The 14,221-nt window shown below is 63.0% G+C and overlaps 1 protein-coding gene across 1 annotated transcript; it reads right to left on the bottom strand.

The window, feature by feature from the left end:
- Positions 1-937: 937 nt before the first annotated feature.
- Positions 938-14,015, bottom strand: SEMA3G (semaphorin 3G). Its single transcript, XM_069812385.1, has 16 exons — positions 13,858-14,015; positions 9,561-9,721; positions 8,449-8,511; positions 6,718-6,837; positions 5,938-6,028; positions 5,712-5,828; positions 5,317-5,459; positions 5,123-5,237; positions 4,948-5,017; positions 4,594-4,738; positions 4,084-4,315; positions 3,870-3,961; positions 3,578-3,619; positions 3,178-3,403; positions 2,729-2,868; positions 938-2,630 (listed from the first exon to the last, which is right to left on the bottom strand). Exons 1-16 carry the CDS (start codon positions 13,952-13,954, stop codon positions 2,166-2,168), a joined length of 2,319 nt encoding a protein of 772 aa, XP_069668486.1. The 5' UTR covers positions 13,955-14,015; the 3' UTR covers positions 938-2,165.
- Between the last annotated feature and the right edge of the window lie 206 nt (positions 14,016-14,221).

Genomic DNA, 14,221 nt, shown 5'->3' with positions numbered 1-14,221 from the left:
TGCCCCCCTGCCCTGGGGTGGGTGAGGATGTATTTGTGTTCATTCAGCCCCTGGAAATTTCTGGTGTCCCAGGTTACCTCTGTTGGCTGGTTATCATGAGAGACACGGCTGGAACGTGAGCCGTGCAGAGCCCCTGACAAAAGCCCTTCTACTCCAGCCTTACCGATGTAAACCTACTCAGGAGGGCCAGCCTCAACCACTGCAGAGACTTACGGAGATTTACCAGGAGGGGGAGACCCTTTCAGGGACTGGTTTCTTCTGGTCTTTGTTCCCACTCGGTTTGAAACGTTGCTGGCCCCGGTGTCACGTCCAGCCTCTGCCACAGCTCACCTCAGGGCTAGGACCTGCACGCAGCAGAGGCCCCACGACCCCCTCTCGCTGCCTCCCCAGGGATGGGCAGCCCAGCCTCTGCTCTGCTGAGCACAGGGGGTTGCTCAGAGGCAACAGGGCGCAGACGTTTCAGCAGCATGGCTCATTGCAAGCACTTCAGAGCCGTTAAATCCAGGCCCTGAGGAATCAGACTTCTGTCTCTTATGTCTGGCTTTACAGCTATGTCCCTCCTTGTCTCTACTTGCTGCTTATCGTTCTCCTGTGCCCCCCAGTCCTGCAATTAACCAAACCCATGTGCTTGGCTCCAGTCTGGCCTGTAAATCAGTGCTATGGGCTCTGCTCCCCTCCCTGCAGGATGTGTCCCAGCCTGCCAGCCCCACCGCAGCTCTCCCGTCGCAGGAGACACCCCATGCAGGCACCCTGAGTTTGCAGGAGAGGTGGGACAGGCAGCTGGAGAAGAGGGTCGGGACCCACAGATCATCTCCACAGGCACGCCGTGGGACAGGGCAGTGCTGCCGGGGGACTTTGCTCCCATCAAAGGCACCGCGGCTGCAGCACAAACACACACACACACACAGAGGGAGGAGTGATGATATCATCACCTGGCTTTGCATGAGCTATTTAGGGGGTTTAATTATTATTATTATTATTTTTCTTTCCCGTTCCTCTGCCTCGGAACAATGCCCGACCCTGCAGGGCCGCAGTTCACACCATTGTGTGGGGCTGCCCTGCCTCAGGAAGGGGGAGATCTTTATCACCCCAGGCTGACCCGGGTGAGGCGAGTGAGCTCATGTTGTGCGAGAAAAGCAAGCAAGCACCTTGCCGGCAGCCTGGGATGGTGCTGCCAGCCTGGGGGTGCTCTCCATGCACCTACCCCCCCAAACCCCTGCATTTGGGGGAGGCCCTGGGTGCTGGTTTAGATCCACCAGCCCCCCCAAACCAGCCTTGGGCCACCCACCACCAGAAACACACCTGGCCTGGGGTGCAGCCCCCTAAAACTGTGCTGGGGCCACCTTCTTCTGCATGTCCCCACTCTCGCCTGGGCACAGTGATGGCGGTGGCATAGGTGCCTCTCCTGTATTTACCCAGGAACGGGTCTAACCTGCCCACAGCTGTTTACTTTCCTCCCCGACCCTGCCCAGCCCTAAAACGGTCAGTGGCTGGGGTGGGGATGGAGGGAAAGGGGGGAGCTGCACCCAGACACAGGCTGGCACTGCTGAGTGTGTCCTGGCGCCACAGGGAAGGTCAGAAGGAGCCCTGTCCCCCAGGGTATGCCCTGGGTGGCATGGCCCGGCTCTGGCTCCCCAGGCGCAGTGGATGACAGGGCTCATCCTGGACACAGAGGCTTTTTGGGGTGATGCTCAGTTTTCCCCCCACTCCATGAGTGCAGGCGTCATCTTCCCCAGGCCCTGTGCTGGCATGGAAAGAGCCTGGAGCTGTCAGCCGCTCCCCGCGGCGCCGCGCTCGGCCCCTTTATTTGTGGAGAAAGCCAGCCAGCAAGCTCCCTGGGGTGATGGCACAGCGGTGGCACCGCACGTGCCGAGCCCCAACCCGCCCCAGTGACCGTGGCCTCGCACCTGCCGCAGCTCCCAGCAAGAGTAAGGGGGGGCCAATGCGTCCCACCACACCGCCCATTTTGGAGGTGGCCCTGCAGCCACCGAGGGTGACAGGGACCTGCCCAGGAGCTGGGCCTGGCATCCCATCACCACGGCCGGTGGGGACCGAGCTGGTGCCGCTGCAAGCCACCCGCCAGGGCAGGAGGTCCCCAGGGCTGCCAGCAGCATGGGGAGCTGGTCCTTGCCCACAGCCACCCCACGTCCATTATCCTGCCCTCTCTAAGTAGCTGCCGCTTGCCGGGGCACGCGGTTCCTTTCACCATGGGGTTTGGCCGTCCGTCCCTTCTTGCCCACGTCCACGCCGGCCAGTGCGTGCTTGGCCTGGGCCAGCTTGCTCTTGCGGTGGTGGGGGCGGCTGCCACACCAGAGGCGGGCGCAGTACTCCTCCACTCGCCGCAGGTTTTGGGAGCTGATGAGGTGCATGATATCCTTGAACCAAGTTTTGGGAGCCTGAGGCACCATCCGGGGCTCGAGGCAAGGCAGGCGTGGGGACTCATCCCCCCGCTCCCAGGGCAAGGTGTGTGCCAGCTGCTCACTGGCAATCACCTCCAAGGCCGTCTTGGCCACCGTCTGGGTGAAGCCGTGCTCCAATGTTTTGCAGTAGTAGACGCCGGCATCGTGGCGGTGAAGCTTGCGGAAGAGCAGCCCTTGCTCCGTCTGCAGGATCCGCTCATCTGTCTTCACCTGTCAGCCACCGGGAGGTTGGGGGGGGTCTGGGTCTGGCCCCACATCCCTCCTGTGTCCTCACAAGGGGAGCAAGGAAGGTGCAGGGAGAGCCTCACCTCGTCCCGCTGCTCATCGGGGGGTCTCTGGACGAACCACTGCACACTGGCCTGCGGGGACCGGGGCACACACTCCAGGAAGGTGCTGTTGTCCTCTGCCCCATAAAGCACCTTCTCCTCAACGGTCTCAAAATCATCCACTGGGGCAAAGACAGACAGGCTCACAGGGAAGGCAGAGCCAGGCTTCCACATGCCTGGGTGTCAGCCTCCCTGGGCCACCATGTAGCTTCAGTCCCCTTCTCTCCCTCTCCCTGGAGACAGACCCCAGCCCCAGCAGCACCCACCTTCTCTTGGGGCACCCCTCGGTCTACAGGACAAGGAGATGAGGGTACCCCAGCCCACCTGGGATGGCCACAAGCCCCTCTGCCCGCCAAGGGCTGTGGATGCCGGGAAGTCTTGGGGCACTTGGATGAGTCCCTCAGCCCTGTGGGCCCCCCCCAGTCCCTCACCAGTCAGGTTCTGGTCCAGACACTGGTGCACAGGGTTGCTGTGGCGGACGTTCTGGCGGCGATAGCGGCGCTTGCCAGAGGGCTGGTAGCGGGTGCAGGCGGTGCCGTCCCAGGCACAGTAGGGATCCCTGGCCAGGCAGCATTCAGCACAAGCCGTGCCGTAGGTCTCGCACTGGTGCAGCCGTACCTGGGCCACCCCCAGGCTGGAACCCACGTAGAGCATTTGCTGGGGAAACGGCACAGAGATGGTGACGCTGGCAGCCCCTGCGGGCATGGCGCCCAGGGACCCCCCCCCGGGGCAAGCAGCATGCAGGCTTTGAGAGGCTGGTGACAACAGCTGAGTCCCTCCTGGTCACCTGCCCTGTCCCCAGCCCCGTGGCCGAGCCGTGTCCGTACTCACCCGCTTGACAGAGATCTCCATCTGGGTGATGGGTACAGGTGCCTGCAGAGGAGGAGAGCAGACACGAGGGTGGTGAAAACCTCACCGTGGAGACCCTGGCTCATTCAGAGCCGCCAGGGCTTTGGGGGGGCGTTGGGGGGGACACCCCCAGCCACCCACTGCCCTCACAGCCCTGAGACTTCCCAGTGCCCAACAACACTGTGACAGCCCTGAGCCTCCATCCCTACGTGTGTCCCCAACCTAAGCCCACCCCACTGCCCCCCTCCCTTGCAAGCAGGACAGCAAAGAGCACCTTAAAAACCTGCAGCTCCTCCAGGACGACTTCCTCGGTCGTGGCCAAGCTTGTCTTCTGCAGGACCACCACCTTCAGCACTGAGCCTGCGTCTGTGGGGAGGAGGAGGAGGAGGATGGAGGTGTGAGCACCCTGCCATTGCACACCCTATCGGCGTGCCCACTGGTAGCGCCAGCGCCAGGGTTCCTTCCTGCACACCGCTCCTGCCGCTCACCCGTCCCGAGGAAGAGGACGTCATGCTGCCCATCCTCGGCCTCCACCCGGTCCACCACGAGCTGGCGCAGGCGGTGGGGCAGGTTGGTCTTCACTAGGAGGGGCCGGCGGTGCCGGGGGTACACGGGCTTGTACATGAGGGGGTGAGCGCGGGCAAAGTGCAGCACCTCGTCAGGGAAGTCCTTGGTGGTGCCATACTGCTGCCGGGGCTGGTTGGTGGTCTTACTGGGACACTGTGGGGACAAGAAGGGACCAGCTCAGGCTGACCACCCTGGCACCCATCCCTCCTTCCCCCTCCATCACCCGCAGAACTTGTTTGGGTCCCTCCCCGCCTTCCCATTTGGGATGCATCTTCTCCACCCCTTTGCCAGACCTTGGTCCCCAGCTGTCCCGGGGTGGATCCCGTAGGAAGCCCATCCCGGCAGGTGAGAAGATGGGGGATTGCCCCCCTGCCTCCTCGAAGAGCAATTGGAGGAGCACTGGGGACCCAGAGCTCCAGGGAGTTGCTCACCACGCCTGGCCGTGGGTAGGGCACCCTGCCCTCGTAGGCACCCCACTGGTGGTGGGGGGTCTCCCGGTGGGCGAAGGGCCCATTGAAGACCTCCCGGATGTCGGCCATGCGGTACACACAGACAGCGGAGCCCTGGAAGACATGGCTGAAAGGGGACGGTGAATGGCATGAGCAGGGCCATGCTCAGTGCCAGCGGCATTGGTGGGGGGCATGGGAGAACCAACATCTCTGTATGGACCGGGGCAGAGCTGGCAGAGGTTGAGGACCAGCCAGCAGCCATGTGGGGATGGTGGCTGGGCAGGTCATGGGTGGCTGCAGCTGGATATCTGCAGAGGCTGGAGCTGGACCACCCACCTGATGGTGCTGAAGAGAGCGTAGATCTCCGGGCTCTTCCCATCCTTTGTCCTCAGCAAGAAGACATCCTCTGGGGATGAAACCATGGGGTTTCTCCTGGAAGCCCAGGGGCTTCCTGAAGCCACCGACTAAGGGACCAGACCTGGTGAGGTCCCCAGCTCCATGCATCCCTTACCCAGCTCATCAAAATGGGTGTCGATGCCACCGGGGCCAGGGACAGAGCACACCAACCGGGCTTTGTTGAAGGTACTCCACTTGTTCACCAGCACCCTCTGGCCACCAGCATCGTTCTGCAAGGACAGAGAGCATCAGAGCCACTGCTGTGACTTGGTGCATCCCTGTCCCCTGCAGTCCCCACCAGCAACTTACCACACAGACCCGCGCCACCCGGCTGACAATGGTGTGCTCCTTGCTGTCTGCCTCCATCACCTTCTCCGTGAAGAAGAAATAGGCTTTGTCATTGTCCCGGTCATCGTTGTCCGGGATCAAGTGGGCTGCCACAAATTTGGGATCTACGAGCAAAAGTTGGCCATGTCAGGTGTGGCAAGAGGGCACAGCCACTGCCTCCGGACCCCCACACCACACTGGGGCTGGATGCCAGCCAGGACAACCCCCAGACTCTGCTGCCCCGGTACCTTTCCCTGCTCGTACCTGACATGAGGGATGCCTCACCATGGCCAGCAGATGCCCCAGCCACCGCAAGGCTCATGGTCCCCAGCATTAGCCCATCCGGGGGGGATGGAGGGGCAGAGGTGAGCTGTTACCGTTGAGTAAGCGCTGGTCCACTTCGGTGCGCAAAGCAGAGCGGGTCCCCATGCTGCGGAAGATGCCGGGATCACGGCCCAAGAAATCTGCGGTGAGGCCGGTGTACAGCTCCCCGCCTGGCAAAAACACCCCACCGCGGGGCTGAGACCCAGCCCCAGCTGGCACGGGGACCGTCCCCGGTCCCGGCACACCAAAGGCTCTCAGTTCCCAAGGAAAACAACCCACCGATGACAGTGCTGGCGAAGGCGCGGCTGGGCTCGTGCGGGCACCTGCCCCGGCCGGTCTCCACGCTGGTGGGATCCAGGCTGAAGGTGTGCTGGGCGAGGGGGAGCAGGCAGGGAGCAGGCAGGTGAGCCTCCAGCCATGCCCTGGCAGGGGGGCTGTGCCTGGGCATACAGGGGCTGGCGCTGGTCCCTGCCCAGCTCGCAGACGCCTCGCCACACGCATCCGCAGCCCCAGCGCTCCCAAAGGGACCGTCTGGAAGCGGGATCCATGCTTTTTGAGACAAGTCTAATCCTATGAGAATATGCAGCGACTGAAGGGACCCGCCGGCCCCACCACTTGTCCATCAGCCTGACCGGAGGCATTGGGGTATGGGCAGGGCTCCTGCTGCCTGCACGGCGCCAGGCTGCGAGGAGGCAACAGGGGGCCCTGCCTTTCCACCCCGGCCAACCTGATTTATGAGCAGCAAGCAGGGAGAGGAGGAAACGCCACCCACGCTGCAGCCCCTGGCAGGACACCAGCCCCAGGGGACACGTCTGGAAAGGCGATGCCAGGCCAGAAGGGTGGGGGAGCTGGGGAGGCAATAGCGAAAGGGCAAAGGGGCAACAGGGAGCTGATTCCTGACCCCCCCGCCAAGTATTCAGCGTGGGGCAAACACCACAGCCAGCATCCCCACACAGTCCTGAAGCCCCCCAGGAGGGAGGCAGATGATGGGGATCTACCTCCCAGCGGTATCCCACCGGGGATGCTCGGGATGGGCACCCCACCGTGCTGCTGCCCTACCTCGCCGCGGTGCCCCACGTAGACGAAGGCGCAGACAGGGTGGAAGGCACCCGTCCCGCAGGCCAGCAAATGTGTTCGGTTGTAGGGGTGCAGCACACGGATGTAGTTGGCGCAGTCAGTCTGAGGGGACAGCAGGGGAGGGGAAGGGTCATGGGGGGCTCGGTGCTTTGCCCACCCACAGCTCCCTGCCTCTGCCTGGGGCTCTGCAACGATGGGTGAGCCCCAGCCCTGGCTCCCTGGGCTGCACCCAGGCTCTCTGCCTTTAGCCCAGTGCCAGGGGTGTGAGACGGCAGTTTACACCCACTGACAGGGCTTGCACAGAATTCATCTGGGTGGACCTCAGCCCTTTGCAAAAGAATGGGGCTTTTTACTGGTCCTCCTGCCACTGAGAGCATCCCCAGGAGAACCACACGTGATCCAGCCAGCACCTGGGCACCTCCTGCCCATGGGCACCCATGTGCTCACCCCATCACACAGCCCACGCTGGCTGGGGAAGCAAGGTCACCTGCCCAGCAAGCTCCCAGTTGCAGCTCCTACACCCAGCCCCAAACCCCTGGGGACCCTCGTCTTCCTGGCGCCCAGGACGTGACCAGATGCAGGGACGTCCTTCCCTGTCGTGTTCCTGCTTGCGCAGACGATGAAACAAAAGGAGGAAACGCGGGAGACGGAGACGGATACCCACGGGCATCCTCGGCTGTATCCAGGACAGCCCCCATCGCTACTGTCTGGGATTGTCCCCTTCTACTGGGGACCAGTAGCAGTGATGCCCTTGGGGACGCAGACCTGCCGCCTCTGACCTTGCGCTGTGTCTCCTGGCAGTTCCCACTGGAAAAGGGCTCCCATCCTTCTCCCACTCAGGCATCACCACCGTTAGCTCGGCAGCTCCCCCCAGCCAGCTCCAGCCCTGCCTGCCCCCCATCACCCCCCCCCCGCCACGGCGGGACACGAGGCCCCTCATCTGCTGGGAACACCGCCACCGAGCTGCCCCAGGGGTTCCCAGCCTCCCCGCTGTTTATTTTCCCTTTGCAAAGAGCCTCTAAAATAGCAAGTTAAAAAAAAAAATATATGTTCAAGAAAAATAAAAAATTGAGCCTGCCCCGGCTTGCATCTGTCGGTGAGAGCTTGTAAAATAAACACACAGAGCAGGATGGGGACTCCTGGGAGCAATTCGTCTGGGCCAGGGGAGCCTCGGGGACTTTCTCCCTGCCACAGTCCTGTTTCATATTGGGGCAGGGGGGATGCAAAGAGGGGTGAGGTTTGGGGAGTGAGGTCGCTGAACCTGAGCAAGTTACAGATTTCCCACCCTCAGGGATGGCCAGGGTGGGCCAGACCATGTCGCTGGGGTCTGGAGCACAGCACGGGGCTTTTGGTTCCTCTGAGCTCAGGTCTTGGAGCCTGGCTGTCCCTGCCCACTCGGTGCAGCCACCTTTGGGGCACACTGCCCACTGCCCTGCGGCCGTGGGGCTGAGCAGAGCCCCCAGAGACAGGATTTCCAGAGCCCGGAGCAAGTGTCTCACATAGCCAGACTTGGTCACCCACTCCCTGCCTCAGTTTCCCTCATGCACCAGGATGGTCCCTTGCTCTGCCCCAGCATTAACTGGCCTGCGAGCCCCATGAGGCCATCCCCGGGGGGGTGACACAGCACAGCCCCAGCGCGGGGAGAGCTGGCTGGCACAGGGGCACAAGGGGACCCCCCCAGCTCAGGGCAGAGCATGCATGGGTGAGACTCACCCCTGGGTCCTTCCCCTTCCGAAAACACTCCTCCGTCTGCCCAGGGAGGGGCGGCCAGTAGATCTGAAAACATAAAGGACCTGTTGGAGCAGGGAGGGGGACAGCAGGGATCCAGCTTTGCAAATACACATCCCCAGGCTGCCGATGGCATGGGGATGGAGAGAGGGACAGAGAGAGGGACTGACAGAGCCCACCCAGCCCAGGCCTCCCACCCTGCAACCCAGGGAAGGACCCTTCCTCCTGAGGAGATGCACCCCGGCGGTCACAGCCCACAGCCAGGCTGGGCTTGAGCGGTCACGCTGGGATGGCTGGAGCCGGACTGGAAGGGGGTGGACTTGTGGGTGGCCTGGGGAAAGGGTGCTGGGGGACAGCAGGGAGCGATGGAGCCCGAGTCCCCCCCAGCCCTTGGCAGCTCTCGGACTAAGGGCAGCTTGGGTACACAAGCCCTTGACCCCATCGCGGTGACCCAGCAAGCCAAGGGGCACTTAATTTCCTTCTCTGCTTTCTTCTGCTAGAAATGGCCCAGAACCATGTTTAACAACCAAGAATTTGAAGAAGAGAGGATGAAGGAGGAGGGGAATCACCGCTCAGCTTCATCGCTCTAGTCCGTCACCTCTCCCACCAAGAGGCTTGGAGAGGTCTGGGGGCTTTGCCAGCCGAGCCCTGGCACAGCTCGTTGCAACGATGGATACTTTTAGCTCCTTGTCTCTACAGGCATTCAGCAGTATATTTGGTCCATGAAGGGGATGCCCAGATGGGGATGGGGAGCACTTGCTCTCCCGATGGCAGCTTTTTAGAAGAGTGGGGTGTGAGACCCTACTAGGCACCCAGGAATCACTGGTGGACTGCACCACTGGTCTCCTAGGCTGCCAATCATGACTAATTGCCAGCTAATTGCCCTCCAGCCAGCACGGCCAGCCCACCTTTGCCAGGCAGTACAAGTTTTTGGATGCATTTCAGGGTGCTTGAGATGGGGACATCCCCATGGCAGGTCTTATTTCAGGGTGACTTCACCTGGCTCGGTTGGGCACCGTCCGCCCAGAGGGGCAAGGAGTGCACAGGGGCCAGGGTGGGGACGGAGACCCCCGGGTGCTCAGCAGGACCCAGCTCACCTCCTTGGTGTCTGCGCCAGCCCCGTCCAGGAGCAGGGAGTAGAGCACATCCTTCCCCCCGATGAAGAGCCGGTCGCGGTACTCATCCAGGTACAGGGAGCGGAAGCCCAGGAAGCCTTGGTGGCCGAAGAAAAGGACGGAGCGGTTGGTGCCCAAAAGCTCTGCCAGGGAGGGAGGGAAGCATCAGAAGGAGCCATCCTGGCCCCGAAGACCTGTAATCACTGCTCACTTCAAAGGTGCCCTCCCAGCCACCGGCACAAGTGCTCACCTCAAGCCTGGGGGATGTCCTGCTCCCCGGTGGCCCCCAGCCACATCCCTCCATTTGCTGCGCACACTGGGGTCTCCAGCCCACCCAGCTCACAACCCACCCTACTGGGACAGCACAGCCCTGGGGCCTCAAGCTGTCACCCAACACGAGGACAGGAGGGAAAAGCGATGGATAACGTCCCACAGCTAAGTGCCCTCTCACACCCCCAGGAGCCCCCCCACCTGGGGCCCCAGTTGTCAGAGGGTGCTGCGGCAAAGGGGCATCGCGGCAATGAAAAATGGAGAGGGGCAACACAACCGCAGGTGCCGTGCGGGCTTGCAGCCCCCTGAACACCCTTCACACCTGCTTGGGAAATGTGAAAGGATGCTCAGACCCCCCACCCTGGTGGCGGCACCAAGGGGTCCTGGCTTTTTCAAGGGGGTGACTGGAGGACTGCGATGGGCACAGAGGTGGGAGGATCCCTCCAAACTGCTGCTTCTGAGTATTGCAGAGCCGTCCTGGGGCCAGCAGAAGAGCTGCTCCGAGCTGCTGCGGGCAGCAGCATCTATCTCCATCCCTTCCCAGAGGTGCGGGCATCCCAGCCTTACCCTGCCCGGGGTGCTGCTCTCCCTCCCAGCCAAACACAAAGCTGCAGAGCCAGCAGGGTCCCATGCAAGTTTGCCCCCAGCAAGGTTCGGCTGAACCGCCCCGGACTCTTACCACAACGAGTCGGGGTGCACGAGAGCCTGGCAAAGGCTGTGCTGTGCCATCAGCCCCAGGCTGGGCTTGTGCCGAGCCCAGGAGGGTGGTGAGGGTGGGCAGAAAGCGGGTCCTGCCCCCACCCCGGGTGCCAGCTGGGGACACAATAGCCGGCACCCAGCCAGTGCCATGCGGAAACCGGCACACAAAGCCCGCTGCGACCGCCACCAGACCTCGCTGTTGGGGAGGCTTCCTCCCTGCCACGGCATGGGGACCACACTTGGGGAGAGGCACTGGCATGGGGACACTGTGTCCCTGGGGTGGCCATCACATCCCAAAGCAACAGGGTCTGACAGTCCAGGCTCCCAAAGCAAGTCCAAGCCTGAATCCCATGGGATGCCGAGGCGACCCTCGTGGTGACGGCGCCATGGGGGCAGTGGCGTGACTAGTTCCTGGTGGGAAATAACTTTCGGGGTCAGTAAGCCAAAAACCCTGGCACAGTGGCGCCCACCCAGCTGCCGCAGAGGGAGAGGGCAAGAGGGAATTAGCTCAGCTTCACTGGGCTCTGAAACCCTGTCCCAGCAACCGCCCCGACCCCAGGCCAGGCCACTGTGACCGCCGGGTGGAGGAAGAGGAGGACAAAGCACCATTGATGATCAGCACAGCCATGTCCCCAGACACCCTCCACCAAGGAAGGCTGCCAGCCGCCGCTGCTGACCCCAGGGAAACCCCCAGCCAGAGCATCCCCCACACATGTCCCCATGAGAGGGGAGGTGGCACTGGGACAGTCTCAGCTGCCAGCAGCCCACGACACTGGGGTACCAAGCCCTGCTCTTGGTGGGGGGACAATTGTTACCTCCAAGGAGGGGGTGGCCAGCGGCGCAATGCCCCCATCCTAGTGGGAAATGCCTCTTCTGGGATGTCCCTGCAAGGGAGATGAGCTCCATCCCCGGGGGAGGGGGACACAGCCACCTCCACCCCATCACACATGTCTCCCATCCCCACCAAGTCACTCAAGGGCAGTCCCAGTGCCCTAACTGGCGATGTTGGCGGCATGGAGGGATACAGCCCCAGCAGCTCCACACTCACTGAGAAGAACCCTGTGCCTGCAGGCAGAGCTGGCACCAGGCACTAAGGGCCCCTCCAGCCCCATCTCCCCGGGGGTACCCTCCTCCCTGTGCCCTCCCAACATCTCAGGTCCTCCTGTATCGCCGGGCTCAGCCCAGGAAAACGCTGTCGTCTCCTTCTATTCTTGCCCAGCAATAATATTTTCCCAGCTCAGAATAACATTGGCAAAGTCGTCGGGCTCCTTTTATTGTTTCAGGCAAGGCTTCCCCTTCTCCCCCAGCCCTGGCAAATTCCTCCTGCGCCTCGGGTTACACCAGCTCCGGGCGCCTTCCCTTTCCCCCCCCACCCCCGGCTTCATCTCCCCAGGGAGCAGCACCCTGCCATGCCCTATCCATCCCTGGGACCCCTTTACCCCCAGGGAGGGGGTCCCATAGGAGCCACCCCCAAGTGGGGGGGTTCCTCAGGGGGGGCTGCAGAGAGCTTGGAGGGCACCGGGCTGTGCTGCAATGCTCCTGATGTACACAGCAGCCAACTGCTCTTCTCCCTCTTATACAAGCCACTGCTGGAAGTCGAAGCAAAAAGAAAAGAGTAGCTTGAAGTGAGAGGGAGAGCTGGGGACACGGCCACCCCTGCACTCACAGCACGACACCTTCCCCTATCACCCCCTCAAACGTCGCCGCGCAGCCAGAGCCGCCAGCCACGCACAGCCCAGGCCAAAGAGTTAAGTGCAAGCAGCTTCAGTTCACCCCAGTTTTCATTTCAGAGGCTTCTAATGGTTTTAATTGAAATTTTCATTTTCTTTTTCTTCCCCCAGGGAGGAGGCGGTGGCAGAATTTGTTTCATGGGAAATTCAGTTTCTGTTTCCAATTTGGAATAGGAACAGAATAATCAGCTTAAAAAGAAAAAAAAGCTTCAAAAGGTTGCTCGCTCCCCACGGGAGGCCGAGGAGCCCACCCGGCCCCAGGGAGCCCCTCACACCTGGGAAACAGCACGGCACGGCCAGACCACGCTGGAGTGAATCAGAGGCCGAGCCAGACCCCGAGCCCTACAACCAAGCTCTGCTGGGACCCCTAAACCTCCTAGCCCTGCTGCCAAGCCCAACCTGAAGACATGGGATCCCACCACAGGGCAGAGCCAGGAGCCATCCCAGGCGCCTGCTGCCTCCCAGGGTAAGTGGGGCCACTGCGTGCCTCAGTTTCCCCCTTTCAACAGGGAGGCAGCCCCTGGGGCCACCCGCTCTGTCCCAGGACAGAGCCAGGGATGCAGCCAGCCTGCGGCCCAGGGCCAGGGGACCCCCAACCCGGGCAGCACAAGGGCAGATGGCAGCTTTTTTCCCCAGCACAGGGACGTGCTCCACAGCTCCCAGGGCTCTCCAAGAGCTGGGCTGCCCCATGCCTTGCCCCGCTTTGGTAAGATTGTATTATGCAATTTATTTTATTTTAATTTTTTTAGAGCAGGTTCATTGCTTTTAGGCAAGATGGAGAAGATTGGGGCGCTCCAGACTCCTCTGTCAAGTTTGGCTGGAAGCAGCCCCTGGATTAAGCTGGCAGAGCTGGGGGTGCAGCGAGCCAGAGCAGGATCACAGGGAGAGTTTTAATTAAAAGCAAGCACTCCCAGCGCAGCACCCCGAGGGTCCCCCTTGGCACCCCAGCACCCCTGGCACCCTGCTCGGTGGGCCACGGAGGATGCCCGGGCTGAGCGGCACCCAGGGGACCTGCCGGGCAGCTGGGGGTCCGCCTGGCTCCCACCCAGCCACGGGCAGGATGCTGAGCACCCACGGGGATGCCCACGCCGGGGGAGCACCCACGCATCGCAGCACCCACTCAACCCACATGCCAGAGCGTGCCGGTGCCCGAACAGCGCCGTGCCTCAGTTTCCCCCCGCTCCACGTGGGAGACGATCCCGCGTGGGAACCGGCGGGGCTGGCGCGGAGCCCGGCGGCGCATCCCCCCCGCTCCCCCGGCAGCCGCCCAGCACCCGGCTCTTCCCCCTCCTCCTCCTCGGAGGCCCCCCCACGTCCCGCGTGGAAAGAGGAGGGGGGAGTGGGTGCAGAGCAGCCACCCACCAAAACCCCAGCCTCCAGCGCAAGGTGCCCCCCCCCCCAAAAAAAAAACCAACCAGAAACCCGCACTTTTGGCGCCCACGGCTGAGGGTCCCCAAGCCCCCACCCGGACTCTGGGGAGCTGAGGACACCCCTATGTGGGCAGGCACCCCCCCCGCCCACTCACCCACCCCCCCACCCACGCACTCCCCCCCGCAGCAGGTGCCCCCGGCCCGTCTCACCGCGGTAGGGCAGGCGGAGCCGGGGCAGGCTGCGCCCCGCCGCCAGCAGCGCAGCCCCCAGCCAGCACATCACCGACACCGGCACCGCCGCCCGCATCCCGCCGCCGCTCCCGGAGCTGCCGGTGGCACCGAGCTTTTATGGGACCGCCATCCGACCGCCCCCGGCCCGCCCCGGCCCGCCCCGGCCCGGCCCCGCCATCCCCCCCCCCCCCCCCGCCACCACCACCACCATCCTCCGGGACGGCGGGGATGAGCGGGGGGTGTCGTGCGGGGCGGGATGGCCCCGGACCCCCCGGGAGGGGAGCGCCAAGAGCTCCGCACACCCCCAAATCGTTGCCTGCCACCGGCGGTTTGGGCTTTGCTG

Source organism: Haliaeetus albicilla, chromosome 24 (assembly GCF_947461875.1).
Source record: "Haliaeetus albicilla chromosome 24, bHalAlb1.1, whole genome shotgun sequence".
Taxonomy (NCBI): domain Eukaryota; kingdom Metazoa; phylum Chordata; class Aves; order Accipitriformes; family Accipitridae; genus Haliaeetus; species Haliaeetus albicilla.
Note: the sequence above shows the minus strand (reverse complement) of the source record. Positions and strands in the feature narration are given on the sequence as shown.